This window comes from Anas acuta, chromosome 2, assembly GCF_963932015.1.
Source record: "Anas acuta chromosome 2, bAnaAcu1.1, whole genome shotgun sequence".
Taxonomy (NCBI): domain Eukaryota; kingdom Metazoa; phylum Chordata; class Aves; order Anseriformes; family Anatidae; genus Anas; species Anas acuta.
The window spans coordinates 128422728-128442102 of NC_088980.1; the positions used below are offsets into that span (position 1 = coordinate 128422728).

General features: G+C 39.9%; 1 protein-coding gene across 1 annotated transcript in view; it reads left to right on the forward strand.

Annotated features, from left to right (window-relative positions):
- STMN2 (stathmin 2) overlaps window positions 1-16699 on the forward strand; it is a 38344-nt gene extending 21645 nt beyond the window's left edge. The window contains exons 2-5 of the mRNA XM_068672152.1: window positions 2745-2840; window positions 3487-3659; window positions 11537-11728; window positions 15338-16699. Coding sequence (XP_068528253.1) covers window positions 2745-2840; window positions 3487-3659; window positions 11537-11728; window positions 15338-15397 — 521 coding nt within the window. The 3' untranslated portion in view covers window positions 15398-16699. The remainder of the gene's footprint in view (window positions 1-2744; window positions 2841-3486; window positions 3660-11536; window positions 11729-15337) is intronic.
- Window positions 16700-19375: the final 2676 nt, after the last annotated feature.

Below are 19375 nucleotides of genomic sequence, written 5' to 3' on the forward strand. Positions count from 1 at the left end.
TGGCCAATCACTCTAGTTAGATCACCATCTACAGGCACCTACGTAGTTGTCAATGGGCTAGTAATACAGCTTTTTCTTTAATGCGTGGCATTTTAAGGAAAGGACAGCTGAGTAATGCATGGCTACTGATATTTAAAGCTGCCAAGTAAAGCTGTTTTTGTCTGGTCATGGGGGAGTAATTTTCACACCACTGATGCTGGACACCTGAAGAGGTGTGTAGGTCTTCAATTCCTTTGAGGCCCTCAGACCTCAATTCTCCAACAGGCAACACTACATGTCAGCACTGCAGGAGTACAGTATATTACACACTCTCCCAGTAGTTGCCTGAGACAGAACAGGTCTCCTTTTCCATGCTTTCCCCATGTAACCCGCGTGTTGCTTGGTTTCCAGGGTTGCAGCAGCCTCCAGAACTTGCTGTGAGTGTTCAAGCCAGGTTCTAAGTGTGGCTGAAGGACTTTCTAGGACAAATAGAGACTGAATCAATACAATGAAGAAAGGAAATTTAATGTTTGCAAAGCATGGAAAATCATCCTAATTCTGTCAGTAGCCAGAATGAAATAAGACAGTCATTTCACCAGTGTGCTTTCAGTGCAGCTATTATGTTGAAAGGAAGGAGAGCTGAGCATTTTCTTATCTTTCTCCAGCCATGTTTTGCAGATGATAAGCTGGCAGAACAGACATCATTTTCTGATCATTTTAAATGCTGCTAGAAAACAACACATATTCAATGTCAAACAAAGATAAAAAATAATGACAAGGACCCCCAAAAGACAAGGTTCCTAGGACACCTCTTTCCATGCCTCTATCTATAAAGATGTTTCAAGCTATGTGTTGTAGGAGTGATTCATCATACCTTTTACAAGAATGTTTAGCTGTCAGCTTGTGCCATCAATGGCAACTTGAAGTCTGTTTCCTGTATCTTTACTAGCCCTTTATGCAGGGCCTCGTGTGCTCCCACTCCACAAACTCTCTGCTGAAAAGGATGCAGTTTTGGTGGTGTGAGCAGCTGGCTGGACAAGCCGTTCTCCAAGGACAGTCTGGACGACCACACCTGTGTGCTTAGAATTACATATGCAGTTAAAAGTTTTGTTGAATTAAGGCTTAAATGGTTAAGCATTTCATTATGTTTGACCGCCAACAGATATCAGTTTGATGTCTTTGACTCTTCAGAGGATTTTTGAGTTATATCTTGCAATTTAGCACTTATGTTTCAAAAACAGACAAAAAAAAAAAAAAAAAAAAAAAAAAAAAGAAGAAGTCCAAGCTCCCTTGGCAACCTTAGTTCAGAGAAAGCAAAGCCTTCAGTATACTCCTGGTCTGAGGTGCTGTCTTTCTCTTGTGGTATCTATAAAGCTGTATGTCCTTTGGATGAGTTATTTAGTGTCCATGATTGCCCATGTGAAGCTACATTAGCTAAATTAATCATGTGCTGGCAGTTAGAAATCCATTCGTAAACTGATGTATCATTCAAATATCATCATTCTGAGCAGTACCCTAGGGTTCTTGAGCCCTCATCAACCTCAGAGCCTTTCTGAGGAAAATAAATAAACAAATAAATAAATAAATAAAAGACTCTAAAGCAGCCACAAGAAAGACTGAATGACAATTTCATATGTATCCACTATTTGAAGACCAAAGGGCTCTCTGATTTTCCTTTTGTAACAAGGGTTAATTTGGTCTATTCTGTTAAGTACAATACTTTCAGCCCAAGTTATATTTTAAGCCATATTTTCACATGCTGGCAGAAAACATGTGTCTGCCTCTGTAGATATGATTTTGATAGCAGCAGCAATATGTGTGTGTCAAGGTCAGTTTTGAAGCAGCCCCCAACATATATATACTTTATGCTGTGTGTGCAATGGTTTGCATGTTGACTAAGGAGGACTTGGGAGAGCTGGCTTTAGTCTGGGCTCTGTCATTGACCTGCCTAGCAACCAGATACAAGACTATTTTCCAATTAATAAGCTGAAATGTTAGGAAGGGCAAATGTAATGGCTAGGTATTGATATCACCATTTCTAGAGCAACTCATCCTCAGTATATCACTGGGGCCTACAGTAATTACTGGGCTACAAACTAACAGTAAAGGTGAAGCACAAGCATCTTTATTGCATCAGCTGATATGCACTATACCTGAGTATGGAAGCAAAGTATTTTGGCCAGCAAGTGAGGAAGGAAAAGCTTCTTTGTCTCAAGGACTTACACATATTAAGGATATTATCCTAAGGATTTTATAAATGTATCCTCATTTCTGGATTTAATTTTAATTATCTGGATGACGTTTTCATTTGTAACGGATAATGTCTTTAGCATCTGCCTATGGCAATACATGGGCAGTGTTTCAGAGCTATTCTCAATTGCATTTGGATACATCATAGAATTTTGTAAGAGCTTCATTTCTCTCCACCTGCCAGGAGATAGTGGGGTCATGGCACTCTTCCAATACTAAATACATTGCCTAGTAGGTAGACTCATCTTCTATAAACCAAAGATGACTGTATTCATTTTAGCCGAGGCTGAGGTCATGCAGGAGATCAGAAGCAGTCTCAGCAGTACTGAGCATCTCATATTTGATGTGGTAAAGGTTTCATGTCCAGAAGAAATAGCTGAAAGTAAATATTCTAGATAAATCTGCCAGGTGCATGATCAATCAGATTTGCTGGTCACTAGTCTGTCATCCCAGGTAGAGGGTCACTAAGGAGAAGTTGGGGAAATTAATTATTCTAATAAGGTCTCTCCTTTCAGCTTACAAGGAAAAGATGAAGGAGCTGTCCATGCTCTCTCTGATCTGCTCCTGTTTTTATCCTGAACCTCGCAACATGAACATCTATAAATATGATGGTGAGTAACTTTCATTGGAAATCATCCTGCAGGTCAGATAATGTGCTAATGCTAGGAAATGACTCGGATAACCATCCTGGTACCTAATGTTAGGCAGTCGATACTTTGCTGATTTAACAATTCATTTGCTGGTCTTGGCTGTTGTCTTCTATTGATTGTATATTACCTGTGATGCTCGATATTGGTCCTAATAGCAACTAACTAAACTTTTAAAGCCCTTTTACGGTGAACTGTATTTTTTCCCAGTACCCTGAGAAATACTTACTATTTGAGAATTACAGATCTTCACAGCTGACATAATTTCCAAGGAAATGAAGAAAAGATGAAAGCATGCTTAAAAAATTAATCAGCTTGGGCACTGCTCGCATGGGGTGTGAAATGACACAGAACACCAATAAGCTTCCAAAACTGCTGTAAATTTTTATTTTTATAAGATTAGTGTATAATTAAACTTTTGTAGATAAAATGGGATGTGCTTCTGAGAACAGTTTTTAGCCCATAATCTGCTATTTCATTTTAAATGTCCAATGCAAAGATGCTAAATCTTTTGTCTGTACTTCTGATCCTACATTAATGTCAGTGCTGCTTCTCTCCTTGATACCACCAAAGTACTGAAAGACTTAACATTTCTCACTTTATCGTGCAGACATGGAAGTTAAACAGATCAACAAACGTGCCTCAGGCCAGGCTTTTGAACTGATCCTAAAGCCACCATCCCCGGTCTCAGAAGCACCACGAACTTTAGCTTCTCCAAAGAAGAAAGAACTCTCTCTTGAGGAGATCCAGAAGAAGCTGGAGGCTGCAGAGGAGAGGAGAAAGGTATTTTGCCTTAATAAAATACTAGTAATTACACCAGACATTATACAGGATAACAGACACGTTCCCTATCCATTGCCATAATTGTTTTGCATTACCATCACTGACCCACAGTATGTTTGCATGGACAAAATCTATTAACGTTTTTAAAGGAACAAATTAGTTTATTTTCTTTCAGCAGCTTGCAGACAAACCTGACTGATTTGGATGCTTGGGAAACACATGTCATTAAAATACTGATGGCTTTGGACAAGAAGCCTGAGATGCAGATAGCACATGGGACAGCCTCAACAGCAAAAAGCTCTCTGCTCTCCTTTTGCTTCTGTCAGACCAGATCAGGGATCCCTGGGAGAGTCAGTGGAGCCATTACAGTGGTGTGTGGTGAAAAGTGAATCCCCTGAAGTTAGTAAATCTGGTTTGCTGACATTTGCTTAAAACTTCGCCCTTATTTTTGCCTTGCAATGAAACCAGACTATTCTGAATCTCACTAATTTGAACAATTCAGTCATTCGAATGTTGCACATTAACACTATTGCTTCTGTCTTTACTTGTGTCAAAGCAGAAGGACATGTCTAAATGTGAAAGGCATATGCATAAGCAGTAGCACCTGCCCAGAAGTATGAGTTTTCACACACCCAAATGATGACATGCTTCAAAGACTCAATCTGTGAAGTACCTCTGTACTGAGTACAAATGCTCAAGTAAAGATTTGGACACAGAATGAAATGGCAGCAATTAAGAAGCCTGATATTATGCATATACTTAGTAGGAAATATAGATTGAATGTCCCAGACATTTCATTTCATTGATTTCATTACTGTTCATTTCTTCCTAAAGGAGAGCTCATTATGCAATAAACTAGTAATCAGTGATGGCAGTTCAGACACCTGCAGTTTCTTCCCCTTAATACTATATTCATTCTGAATGAACATATAACTAACTGAGTTATTTTAATAGATTAAATCTTCCATATTGGCAATGCAGCAGAAATTGCAAGAAAAAGAACCAAGAAGTGAGCAAAAAGCCTCATTACAAGTCCTTGGTGCTCACACATCCCAAGTATCACCTGCAGTCTTGGTCTAAAAAAAAGTGTATAGTGCAGAGAAAGGTAAAAAACAACCAGAGCATAAGAAGATAAATTAAACAGTCCACTTCTCAGCTTGGAGACAGACAACAGATGGAAGATAAAATTCTATAAAGTCATGAATAGTAATGAGAAGATGAATAGGAACAATTATATTCTGTTTCATGCAATCCAAAGGGGAAGAAACACTCAATGAAACTAGATAACAATTTCAAAACAGAGAGAGGGAATTACCTTTGCATGCATTGCTTAATCAAGTTTTTGTGTTTGTTAACACAGGTTATTTAGATGTTATTAAAATATTAATTATTTCAAAAAGCAAATTTAAAAAAATGGTAGAGCAGTACCTTGCAGAACACGATTATATGGATGCAACATCTGGCTCAGAAAATACCTAACCTGATGGAAACTAGGAAGATAGATGTATGTAGGAAAGAATTAGGCAGATTTGCCTAGCTTTGTATACACTACCCCTAAGAATCTTCCTTCCACTCTCTGCTGCTACACAAATCAGGCAGACATTTTCTGAGACCCAACATGGCAGTTGTTATCATACTTTTCTGTCTATGTACAGCAGCTATCTGGCATAACCGTTCCAGATCCTGTCCTTCCAGCACAGTTCTAATTAAAATCAAGTATAACTAATTGATGAGAATAGCCTTTTTTGAAACACTACTAACTGATTTCACACTTCTTAGGAATTAGGCCCTGCTCTGTCAATTAGGCAGTGTTTTCTTTAATAAATTTTAAAACTCGTGAGAATATCTACAGCAATACATGCACTCCAGCAGCCTCTTGCATATCCTGTTTCATGTTCATCGTTCATGCTTATTTCCTCATATGTTTTTATAGGGCTCCTTCCTTTTCTCCTCCTTTTTTCTACCTCAGTTGACAGTCACTGTGACCTCATACTCTCAGACCAAATTGAGATTTTCACCTGAGATATTTTTTCCTTTTTACTTCATACAGCAAGACCATTTGAGCTAGTGACAGACTTGTCCTTTCTGTTTATAGAACCCTCTTTGTTGTGTGTCATTATTATCCCATTACTTTTTTGGCATGTGTGCACTATATTTTCCCATCTTGGTAGATAATCAGAAAGATCTTGTGACGTTGGAAGCAGCAGAATTTAATTTCTTAAGGAACTTTTGGCATTTATCAAATTTTACCTATTGGTTTTGAATATTCAGCCACAATTGCACTGGATATACAGACTTCAAAAGCCGTATGTTGAATCGTATATCTTTAATGCCTATATTCAACTTGCATGAAAATGAAACTCTAAAGGGAGGTACATTTTTAGTAGACTTTGGAATGAGGGAGAGAAACCATATGCAATGAAAACCTCTTAATGGCTTTGTATTGGGGTGAAATTAAATAATGTTAGTCCTTAGTAGTTAGCACCACAACAAATGCTAGAGAACAATCATCATTTTTAGCTTTCATGCTGCTGATTGTAGAGTTAAAGCTATATGAGTTGTTAACACTGTTACTATAAAATCATATAATCAAAGAGTCATAGAATCATCTAGACTGGAAAAGACCATAAAGACATCATCTAACCATCAATCTGACCTACTGAGTCCCATCATTAAACCACGTCCCTCAGAGCCACATCCACACATCTCTTACATACTTCCAGGGATGGGGACTCCACCACTTCTCTGGGCAGCATGTTTCAATGCTTGAGCACCCTTTTCATGAAAAATTTCTTCTTAATGTCCAATCTAAATCTTCCCTGGCACAACTTGAGGCTGTTGCATCCTATACTATTACTTACACCTGAGAAAAGAAACCAACACCCTCCTGGCTGCAGCCTCCCTTTGGGTAGTTGTAGGCAGTGATGAGGAATATGATGTAACAACAAAGAGATGGAGGAAGCCAGTGCTATGCGTAACGTCTAACTTGGGCTCATTCCCTTGCTTTATATGGAAGGAAAAATCCCAGTTCCAGCCCTGAAAACATCACTTCTTCAACGTATGACTTCCTGCTGATTAATAACTGGGCATTTATATGCTGGCAATTGCATGGCAGTTGGAGCTTTTAATCCTGCTCTGTAGTATCTCTTAAGTGCACAATACACTGAAGAATACCAAAGTTATCTCAGCTTCTGCAGAACAATTTAATTTAAAATAAAGCCATAGAGTGAATAAATGTATTAGGAAAGTGGAACTCTCATGACTGGTAGTGTGTCTCACACACTCTAATAACGAAGATTGTCAGGGAAATGCACTCAAGCTGAGTTTCCCAGTTTAAAAGTTTTCTGAGGCCATTCCTTGCTTTAAGAGTAATCCTTTATCTCTGCATAAATGATTTCAATATTTCACAGAATCACAGAATCACAGAATCACAGAATTTCTAGGTTGGAAGAGACCTCAAGATCATCGAGTCCAACCTCTGACCTAACACTAACAGTCCCCACTAAACCATATCCCTAAGCTCTACATCTAAACGTCTTTTGAAGACTTCCAGGGATGGTGACTCCACCACCTCCCTGGGCAGCCTGTTCCAATGCCTCACAACCCTTTCAGTAAAGAAGCTCTTCCTAACATCTAACCTAAAACTCCCCTGGCGCAACTTAAGCCCATTCCCCCTCGTCCTGTCACCAGGCACGTGGGAGAACAGGCCAACCCCCACCTCTCTACAGCCTCCTTTAAGGTATCTGTAGAGAGCGATAAGGTCGCCCCTGAGCCTCCTCTTCTCCAGGCTGAACAAGCCCAGCTCCCTCAGCCGCTCCTCGTAGGAGGAGCTATACATCATTTGGAGCTATACATCAAAGAAAAATAGATAAATGAGAGAAAATAAGAGCACCTGTTATTCAGATAAGTGGAATTTTCTTCCTGTGAGTAATAATAATAATAATAATTGGGGAGGATTTGGTAGTGTTAGGTCAGAGGTTGGACTAAGTGATCTTGGAGGTCTCTTTCAACCTAGATGATTCTGTGATTCGGTAATAATAATAATAATAATAATAATAATAATAATAATAATAATAATAATAATAATAATAATAATAATTTTAAAGCATCTCTAAATAGAATTTCTGTAAATAATTTTTCTATTAAAGTGAGCTCTAAGTTGTCTGCATCTATCTCTGGCCAGATAAGCATAGGATAAAAATTTCTTTGTGAAGCACTCATCTCTGGAAACTGAGGTTGCACACGATCCTTTAGAAAAATGGCATGAATTTCTTAAGGAGCTGGCCTACATTATCTATCTTTTTAGCACAGAAGTACATTTCTGAGAGCAAAAGTATCTGTACCAGGAATATCTAACTACATTTTTATTCCTCTACACCTAGCGTTAGAGGCTGCAGCTGTAGCTGCACTGATTAAGCCATTTAATATTTAAGAAGTCTTCTGAATATTCCTCTCTAAGTATTTTTTTCCCCTTCTCCACCATTTTATACTTTTCTCTCCTTATTAATCTTCATCTCCCATTCCCTTTCCAGATTTTTTCCCTCATTTTCTCATAACTATGCAAGAAGCATTTATTGTAAACCGTTTGAAAGTATATTAGAAAATGGACTATCAAGGATTTGAGAATACCCTTTCCAGCACTTTAATACAATGTTGAAAATTAAACTTGGAATAAAAATTTCCTGTGTATGTTGGAATCCTATGTCAAGACTGTCCAAACACAGTGGCTAAAAGCCAGCACCAACAAAGGGAGTTCATTAATCCCAGCCACACTAGGTATCAAGGGTCATTCATTTTGGCAATTTCTGAATGCATAGTAGACTTTGAACAGGCTGGGTGGCCAACTTCTTTTGCCAAATGTGTTTGAAACAGAAAATCATTCAACAATCCAGTACAAAAACACACCAACTACATTCCAAAATCATCACAAGGGGATTTCAAAAGTGATCTGAATACAATCAAACAGACAGACTCACAGCTGGTGTAAATGGCATTAGGAGGACATCAGTTTAAATGAGACTCTACCCCTTGGATGGTTTGTGATGGGGAGGGGAGTCCTTTATTTTGAACCACTTCTGGATACCCCAAACATTTTGAAGGAGGAAAAGGAATGCCTTTTAAGGCACATCATAAAGGAAAATCATATTAGGAATGTGCAGTCAGTTCCCGTGGCCTGGCTTAGCTTTTATTTGGACTCTTACCAGTGCCTATGCAATTTGCTTCCAGAAAACACTGAATTACCACATAAGCATTTTCTTCCTTATCAGGCATTAGTGACTAAATTACTTTTGAATACATCATCTGCTAGTGTGGCCTCTAGAACTGTATGTACTCTGATAGGTAACTCTAATTTTTCACAGTTCTCATGGACTTATGATAATAGGAAGTAGTTCCAGAAGGCAAAGGGCTTCAATGGAAGATAATAAATTCTGACAAACAGGCAAGTGTCCCAGAGACCCAAAGGCATTTTGACACCTCCCACTGAAAGCCAATGTTTCTTTTTCAAATATACTGCTTAGAGTCATAGTCCAAAGCTTGCTTTTTACTATAGCATCTCCATGGGATACATCCGTGGACATGTCTACTGACCAAATCTCAAAATGCTTGATTGTATATAATCACCTTATACCAAGGTATGTTTGAACACCTTGAAATGCTAGCCTTTCAAGCTAAAACACTTCTTTAACCTTTCATGGGAATGGACATGAAGATCAGTATCATATTATCTTTTTTGATTCAAATTCCCAACAGGAAAGAAAGTATTTTTTAGATTATCAAAGGTACTTTTAAATCACTTATGTATATGTTCAAAGAATTCAGATCAGCAGCCAAAATGATGATAACTTTTCTAAAAGCAAACAGAAGATTGCCATTAAAGACTAAATTAAAGAGAAGATGCAGAAAAACTTCACAAGCACTAGTCAAACTTAGCCACACAGGTTGGTCCAAAGACATTCCAACAGGATGAAGATATTAAGTTATTTAATTTTTACATTTTACAAAATCTTTCAAAAGAACTTTTTTCCATTTTGAAACGGCATATGCTTAAAGAATTGATAAACATTAAGGACATGAAAAAAGCATTTTGCTTCAAAATAAGCCTTTTATCATGCAATTATTAAAATTATTGATATTTTTGGTAAGCATGCTTTTTAATTAATTTTGAGTCAGGCTACACCTTCTTTACCCAGGTGCCTTTCCCTTTGGCTCATTCTCCTTCCATTCTCTGCCAGAGAAACTCCCGCAGCTCTTCTTGCCTGTGCCTGTCTGGGGACTTTCTGTTCCCATTTGCAACATCTTTTAGCCTGCACAACATTAATTTTGTCTGATGGAAAGATCTAAAAAGTACTTGCTACTTGCTCTATTACTAGCTGTTCAGCATGTGCTATAGTGGTAAAAGCAACAAAGATCTTTGAAAGGTACAATCCAGTTCAGTAGACCACTCTCATCATCGAGTGCTCCAAGGGTCGTAGACTGAGAAATGAGCCCGTAACTGTGACCAGGATAGAGGTGAAAGCAAATATAGTAAATGGCCAAGATTATCAAAAGTTGCATTTATCTCTGATCTCAAGCCATTGCAGCCTTTCAAAGCCATAGATGTTTTATTCCAATGTCTTGATGCAAGGTGTTCTGGCTGGTTTCTGCACCCTTTTCTAGAATCTGCTTAATTTGCCTTGTCAGTACATTTGCCTGTATGTTTACCTTATCTTTGTTAGAATGTTTTCTCTTCCTCGCTTGATCTTCTACATGTAAGAGAACTGCAGCTTTTTTCACTCCATTAAAAACCACATGATATAATTTAATAGGATTCATTACTGCTAATTGTAATTATTGGTTAAAACCCTTAATTTAGGCCTTAAACTAATTCATTTTTATGGTTAACAATGGCAACAGTGTATTGTTATCTGCACTGAAATATACACTTATCTTCCTGGAGCCGTATTTCATTCCATGATTTCTGTTTGCCTCTCATGCTCCCTCTAATTTATTTTACCCAAGAGCATACGATGTTGTTTATCATTTCCAAATAACCCCTCTGAAACATATTGTCTTTTCTACTAGACTTGCCTGGAGGATGGGCCCAGTGCCGCAAGTTCCTTGGCTTCCCTCCTAGGATTAGTGGTTCCATGTCAGTAATTTGATTTAAAAAACAATAACAAAGCTTGTGATTCTGCGTTCACAAAGAATAGCACACTGTAGTGCATAGGATGAATATGCTTAATTCCTTCCTCCACTTTTCATCTTCCTGGTAGAATTTAAACTTTAAATTAGCAATATTTGTTGTTGTTGTTGTTTTCTATAAAATAAAACCCTTTTTTCTTTCATAATTACCAAGATGGAGTGAAACACAAATATCATGAGGAAAAACCATTGTCTGATTTGGTTCTGTTTATCTTTCACAGTGGTAAACTTCAAAGCCTGTTATTAATTCATGCACACTGAAGGACTGTCCAGCCTGGGCAAAAAATGTGCCTCTTCTCCTTTTTAACACTGTGCACTTCAGCCTCCAATCCCAGATCTCTGCAAATAAAACTCTCTTATCTAAAAGACCACAGCTCTGAGAGGTTAAGCAACCACTGCAGTAGCTGAGGGCAGCATTTCTCATTAACAGCATTTCTCGTTCACAGAAGTACTTCAGAGGCTTCTCTGCTGCTGCATAAGTCATATTCCCCACATTTAGCCAGTGCCACTAAGCCCCTATTATTGACACTAATATGGTTTATATACAGAAGTGATCTTTCCAAAATGTGCCTGTAACAACAAAGGAACAAACTTTACACAGTTTCTAAACACTGTGAAGAGCCCTGAGGGGGTTATTTTACTCCTCGTGGGTGTGTGAGACACTAATTTCAGCCACATGTCTCTCTGTTTCCCAGTCCCAGGAGGCCCAGGTGCTGAAACATCTGGCAGAGAAGAGAGAACATGAGCGAGAAGTGCTTCAAAAGGCTTTGGAGGAGAACAACAACTTCAGCAAAATGGCAGAGGAAAAGCTGATACTGAAAATGGAACAGATCAAAGAAAACCGTGAAGCTAATTTAGCTGCTCTTATTGAACGTCTTCAGGAAAAGGTAACTGCACCATCACTCCTCACCTAGACTAAAGGAGAAAATCTAGCCAATATTTTGAAGAGAGGTTGAGGGTAGCTCTTTTCTGTTGCAAAACTTGAGTTATTTTTAAAACAGAGCCCCCTGATGCCTATCTAAACCACTTTTGAAAAATCACAGAATGGTTGAGGCTGGAAGGGACCTCTGGAGGCCATGTGGTCCAATCCCCTGCTAGAGCAGGGCCACCCAGAGCAGGCTGCCCAGGACCATGTCCAGGTAGCTTTTGAAGATCTCCAAGGAGCAGACAACCTCTGTGGGCAATCTGTGCCAGTGCTCTGTCACCCGCACCATACAGAAGTGCTTCTGGTGTTCAGAGGGAATCTCTTGTGCTCTAGATTGTGCCCATTGCCTGCTGTCCTGGCACTGGGCACCACTGAAAAGAGCTTGGCTCTGTCCTCTTCACATCCTCCCTTCAGGTACGGATATCCATTAATAAGATCCCCCTGAGCTTTATCTTCTCCAGGCTTAACAGTCCCAGTTTTCTCAGTTTTTTGTTAGAGGAGAGGTGCTCCAGTCCCTTCATCATCTTAGATGTCCTTTGCTGGACTCTCTGCAGTGTGACTGTTTTTTCTCTGGTTCTGGGTAGCCCAGGACTGGACACAGTACTCCAGGTGTGGCCTCACCAGTGCTGAGTAGAGCGGAAGGTTCACCTCCCTCATCCTGTTAGCAATACTCTGCCTAATGCAGCCCAGAATACTGTCAGCCTTCTTACTAGCAAGGGCACACTGTTGTCTCATGTTCAACTCCCTGTCCACAAGGACCTCTATGTCCTTTTCTGCAAAGCTGCTATCGAGATTGTCATGGTGAAATGTGTATTAAAAACTCAGCTGTCCTCTGCTTCTGTTCTTAATCTTGGTTTGGGACCTTTGTGGTGGCCAACATTCACATGTTTATTCTCACAGAGTTATGAAGACAAAGGTTCATCACGAAAAGGAGAAAGCAAGACAAAGACATGTTGATTTTCTAGCTTTTAAGAAAACGCTGTGAACAAATTAAAGGTCACTTGCATTTAGATTGTGGTCTTTAAGAAAGGTCAGTGACGGAATCAAACAGTTGTCCCGTGGATGTATAATTCTTGACTTTCCAGAAGGACAAGGGGAAAAAATAAGCAAAGAAGTCTTTCCTACATATCGAAAGGGACCTATTCTCCCAGAAGCTTTGCAAAAAAAAAAAAAAGACAGTAAGCTTTCTTTTGAAGATCTTTGTTAAAGCCAGAGGAATTTCCTTTTAGTAAACCCCAAACACCACAGTGACCTTCTCCAAATCAGCCCTTCTAAACAAGAAAGAGAAACATTAGAATTAAGATTTAGAAGTGTTAAAAAAAAAATACGCTTTTTTTCTCTCAACAATGAACTTTCTAATGTGTTAGTAAGTGGTTTAACAAAAAGAAAATAGCTCTCAGACATTTCCAATGAGATCTCCAAAAGCGCCTGTTTTCCTTTGGTGGTAACAAAGGTCTCATAAAGTAAGAAATAAATAATAGTTTCCCAAAGATTGATGTTATAAGTGAACCGGGTAACTCTGGAGTTTAAGAACTGTATTCAGGTTATTTGACATTTTTGTAGTAGATGAGTTTGCAGGCACATATCCCAAATTTTATGAAAACAAAGGGAAGAGCCAATTAGCCGTCCTTAAGGTCCAAAAGAAAATAGGATAGACAGCTGGATATTCTCTGTCCTATGTTATTGTTAACAGACTCCTAAGCTCCTTTTCCTCTGCAATATGATGGCAAATGTGCATGAAATCCAAAGAAGGCTGCTGAACTAAGATGTCAATAACTCATCTGGGAATATTTGTACAGACCAGAAATTAAAAATTTTATGACTATAGTTTTGCCAACACAAAAGCCAACTCTGACTATGCAGAAAAAGATGAATTAAGATAACTTTCAAGTGTGACCAAGAATTGTGGATGACCCGAGGCTGTGGTGTTTAGAACCTCCTACAGTGAAAGATAGCTTTGTATACTGCAGTTAATACGAGTCCTGAGAAATGAGTCCCTTAGAAAATCTAGCATTCAGAATTATGGAGCTTATAAGAAACTGTGATTTACAGATTCAGTTGACACAATAAGCTGTCTTGGCCTGTGATCCATAGTTCATTTTGACCAATCTCCATAAAAGATCCCCTAATGTACAAAAATACCTCAACGTGCCTTAAACAGAAGACAGCTAGGGATAATTTTGCTTCTGCAGCCACCTTGTGACTTGTCATTTAATTGTCTAATGTGTTGTTTTTTTCTTCCAGTAGTCAGACATGAGAGGTAAAAGTCTGATAGTTTGACAGTTGGAAAGACGTAGGCATAATCCAAAAACCCTAAACCCCATAAGCTGCCAAAAATAATACAGTATTATAAACACCCTGAGTGGAACATTCCTAACATTTAACAGATGTTGTTCCTGACCACAGTCCCATTTCCACAGAATTATCTGAATATACAGTGGCTCTAATAAGTCTAAATTAATTGTGGCTGTTTTTGTAAAAGGCAACATGGCTGTAACTTGGCAGAAGGAGATAACATTGACTTATGGTAAAAACTCCCCTTTTCCGTCACAGCAGGAGTAAGAATGGAGAGGACAGCTAACCTCATTGTTCAGTTAAGGAGATTATAACAGAACAGAGCAAAACAGAATAGAATAAAATAGTTCAGTTCAGCTCAGTTGGAAGTGACCTCCAAAGATCATTGAGTCCAAACTCCTAACCTCTTCAGAGCTAACTAAAAACAAAACAAGAACATGTTATTGAGGGCATTGTCCAAGAACCCTGACAGGCATGGGGCATCAATCACCTCTCTAGGAAGCCTGTTCCAGTGTTTGATCACCCTCACGGCAAAGAAATTGTTCTTAATGTCCAGTCTGAATCTCCCCAGTGCAGCTTTGTGCCTATGTTCCTGTACATCTGTCATCTGTTACCAGGGAAAAGAGACTGGCATCTCCCTCTCCACTTCTCCTCAGGAAGCTGCAGAGAGCAGTGAGGTCACCTCTTAGCCTTCTTTACTCCAAACCAGACAAACCAAGACTCCTCAGCCTCTCCTCGTAGGACATGCCTTCCAGCCCTTGTACCAGATGTTCAAAACACTCAGATTGACGCTTCTTAGCAGAACTACAATCTGTGACCTTTTATTCGTGGCTCTTAGATCTAACACAGTAGCTGTCACTTCTTCTGCATACAGCATGCAAACAATTAATCCAAGCCCATTCATCCTTCCCTGTATTTAGTTCAGTATCTAGGAATTCAAAGAGGAAATGTGTGCATGTGGCATATTTTAGGCCGCAAGAATCACCTCTCTGTGTGGACCCTTAAAATGAACCTTTCTGAGGTGCTAAGAACTATCAGGCCATATAGGATAAAAAACTGAACTCCAGAGCATAAAGAGAGTGTAAGCAATGAATATGCCTTGGGCTGGGCTGGTAGGTGACACCTCTCCTGAGCTGCACCCTCTAAAGATGGTTGTGCTGTGAAACACGTTTTGCACAGGTATTCAATGCACAACCTAAATGTGTTAGCATCAGGAGCCTCCGAGGTAGGCAGAATGAGAAAGAGGTTTGATTTTTCCCTTCTTGATGTTTTCCAGGAGAGGCATGCTGCAGAGGTCCGTAGAAACAAGGAGCTCCAGGTGGAACTGTCTGGCTGAAAACAGCAATGGTGGATGTGACCCATCCCCACCATTAGTAAACTCCCCCTGCCTATATTATTATGGATCATGCGATATCAGTATGGGAAATGTATGACATGTTTAAAAAAAAAAAATCAAGAACTCAATAAAAAACTTTAAAAAAGAAACAAAAAATAAAAACAAAAACAATGCGGTCTCTTTGCAGAATGATTTGCTTGATGTTTAAAAAACTTGGATCTTATTTTGTAAATACTTACATTTTTGTTAAAAAATACAAGTATTGCATTATGCAAGTTATTTCATAATCTTACATGTCCTGTAACAGGCTTCTGATGTTGTCTATTTCCACTCGGTTGAATTTGCTGGGTCTGTTCATTTGAAGCACCTCACGTCTAACTCCATTCCCTGCGACTTTCATTCCCACCCACCACGAGGTCAGTAGTAGTTCTATGGTGCTAGAGACCAGTCATTGCCTGATAACCTAGACCGCTTTGCCATCGATAAGCTTTGTTGAAACAGTGACTAGATCACAGGTATCGTGACTTCACATTCAGCTGTCCGAGACAAAAGGCTCTTAAAATGTAGTTTCTTTAAATGCAACTTGTGCTACAGGACTCTGTAGCGTGCTGTAGAACTGAGGTTAAATCACCGTGTGCAGTGCTTGTTGCTTCTGCTTCCGAGGCAAGAGGCAACAAATACAGCTTTGCAACTGAACAGAAGCAAGTGGTATCAGTTTGAGGTGAATTTGAAAGGCACATTGTAACCATCCAGCTATGACAAATTCTAAATGATGCCAAACAGCCATACAAATGCTAATTGTAAAGTGAGCTTAAATCACCACTTGAAAATTTATTAATGGAGCAGATAATAGATAGCATCAAATGGCTTTATTTGTAGGTGCCATGATCTATGATACTTCTCTGATGCTACCATAGTACGTGTGTAACAGTTAAAGAGGCTACCAAATATTTCACCAGGAACCCATGAGCCAGGTGTTACCTTTTATTTTTTGTTTTTGACACTGCTGACTTCCATTCATCATGACCTTTACTCTTCAGTGTTAGCCAACCCTACCTAGTGACGGACATCTAGGACTAAAGAGGGCTGAAGCAGCAGGAATGACTAGACAGGGTGCTCGTGCCAAGTACAGTATCACGAAACCTAACACATCATCCCCAAAATACCTGCAGTTTTGAAGTTGTCCCTATCCCCCCGGAGGTTGCTGCCTGCATATTCTACTCTTCATTAGTGCTATTTTCCTGTATGTCATTGTGAGCAAGCTGTGATTAATAAAGAATTGGGGTTCTGTGAACTGAAAAAGGGCTTGTCTCTTCTCTCGCTCCATTACTTCTGACATGTGCCCGTATGAGGTGAAAGCCTAATGAAGTCATAAAAGCATGGAAATTAGATTTAAATAAGACCTATTAATAAATCAAGCCTATTTCTTTGCTAATACGGGACTGACCCCTGCTATGTGTTTTCAGTGCTTAGGCTGGTTATTTTTAAAGATTACTGTATAAACTGAGCCTATGAACGTGACCTCTAGCACTGGGATTATTAAAAAAGAACTAGCTACACACACATGCACATGTTCCCTTAATCCTCACTCAATACTGGGGAGGAAAAAAAAAAAAAAAAAAAAAAACAAGAAAGAAAAGTTAATGTATTCTTGGGTATATACATCAATAATTGCATCAAGATTCTGGCTGGTAACACGCTGATTTTCAGGGTAAAAGCTCAAAAGGTGATCAAGAATTACACCTAGGATTAGTTTTCTGATTTAAAGTGATGAAAGTGGCATCATTCGCTCTTTCAGAGAGATGGGCCAAAAGGTCCAGATCTGCAACAGTCGGTTTCTGACCCATGCAGCCTGTTTTAATCTGGAGCCAAGTTATGTCCCTGGAAGTCCTGGCCTGCAGTCAACAAACTGCAGAAGCTCATCCAGGCACAGGGCTGCAAGGTCAGCTCTGTGCACAATGAGTTCTGTAACGGCGTGAGAGGCACAACACAACTTCTTTATGGCAAGTTGGTTTCATTGCCTAAACTCCTTGTCTTTCTGGCAAAATTACTAGAATTAAACCTGGCAGGGGACTCATAGAGCAAACTCTGAAACTGGATGACACAAACCTCAGTGCTGCCAAGTCTTCAAAGTTTGCATTTTGCTTTAAGCCCCAATGAAAAGAGTCATTCAGTCAAACTTTTATCTCTATTTAAGGTCCCGAATTTTGGGTTGGGGTCTCCTGGATTTGGGTTACATTTCCAAATGACAAGTCACTTACTGAGTTCTCCCTGTCCATTGACTTAACAAGACCTGGATGTGTTTCAGGCCCTTTTCTTGTTTGTCCTGCTGGCTGCACTTGCTAGGACAACAGGCTGAGGACAAACCTCTGGTGCTGGGCCCTTTCAGACTCCACAAACAAGGGTGTCCACATCCAGCGTGTCCGCTGGAAGGCTCCATGGCACGTGCCCTCCACAGAACCAGACCTGGGCATTGCCTGGGAGATGCTTCATGGCTACCAAATCTGCACCAGAGAAATGAATGAAGAAAAAGGCCATGTGGCCTCAGTAGCTCAGTGTCAGAGCTGATGTTTTGCTCTTGTTGGGTTTATTTGGATATTTTAATAGTTTGTGGGTGTAGAATTCATTTTATTGAAGTATAAATATATTCTAAAAGCCTCTGACTAATACCCTGCATTATCATTTGGCTACTGGAAATATCTCAGATTGTTTTTTTTTTTTAATTCAGTGGCAAGTAGCATTCTCCGGACTTAAAAATAAAAATAAAAATATCCTGCTTCTTGGATTAACTGCAGAAGCCCAGCTGCATGCTGTGAGCTTAGAGCAGCTGGTGCTGTTGTGGGGAGCATTTTCTGCAGGCTGTTTGAAACCCCCCTGTGGACAGGAGGGAGCCTGGAGCGCCAGCGCTGCGCAGAGCAGATGCTCCCTCCTCCCTCTGAGGTTTGGGAAGGCTCAGCTGCTGGGCAGAGCTGGCAGCCCAGTTAGAAAGGCAGTTTTGACCTGTGGCATCTGCATGTCCCAGGACTGTCTCCAAAATGGGGTTAGGGCTCTGTTTTTTGTTAATCCATTGGTCAGATCAAGGCTGGCTGAGTACTCAGACAGGAATGCTGCAAATCTGTGAAAAGTTCATGTGGTCTACTGAAGCCACAAAACTGGTGCTCATACAGACTCAAATATTTCCAAAGTCAGGAGGTTTGGATGTAGGGTGCACACACACACAGAGCTGACCGCTTTTTAGCAGGCCTTTCAGAAGTGTGAGCAGTGTAGGAAAGAGCTTTATTCCTGACACCTTAAGCCATACGGAGAAGTGCTTCTCTCTCTTCTCCCAGAAGAGGGATATGGCTTAAAACCTATGCTTGGATCAGCATGAACACCTACCTTATCCAACTGTTTTCAGATACCGTCACGTCAAATGAAATCCTCTCATCAGGTTTTTGGTGGAGGCACAAAAACATTGCATGGGGAGCAGCAGGAGATCCCTGCACCTTGCAGCACATGCCCTGTGCTGAGCACGTCTCAGCGGTGGATGGAGCCAGCACTTCACACCCCGAAGGGCTCTCGCCTGGCAGTGGGAGAATTACAGATAAACTTCCCTATGCATCAGGGGTGGTGCCGCAGTGATAATAGTGCAACAGTGCCATGCAGTGGTCGGTTTTAAGAAATGAGATAATCTCTAAATACACGGGGTTGCAAGGCTTGCCTCTGAAGGATAGCCATTACATCTGCTGCACAGTTCATACTAGGTCTTTATATAAGGTAAATGTGGCTCTGAAATCTGGAGACTGAGCCCATATATTTTCAGATTTAATTCCAGTGTAACATGAGTGACATGGCCACGGGTTGCTCTAAAACAATAATTTTTTGCGTGAATTACAATACCATCATCAGAAACTTGTGACTGTGAGAGTATCTACATGTACATTTCTGCAGCTTCAAATATGTCTAAAAAGCAACAGGCAATATTCAGAAGCCCATGAA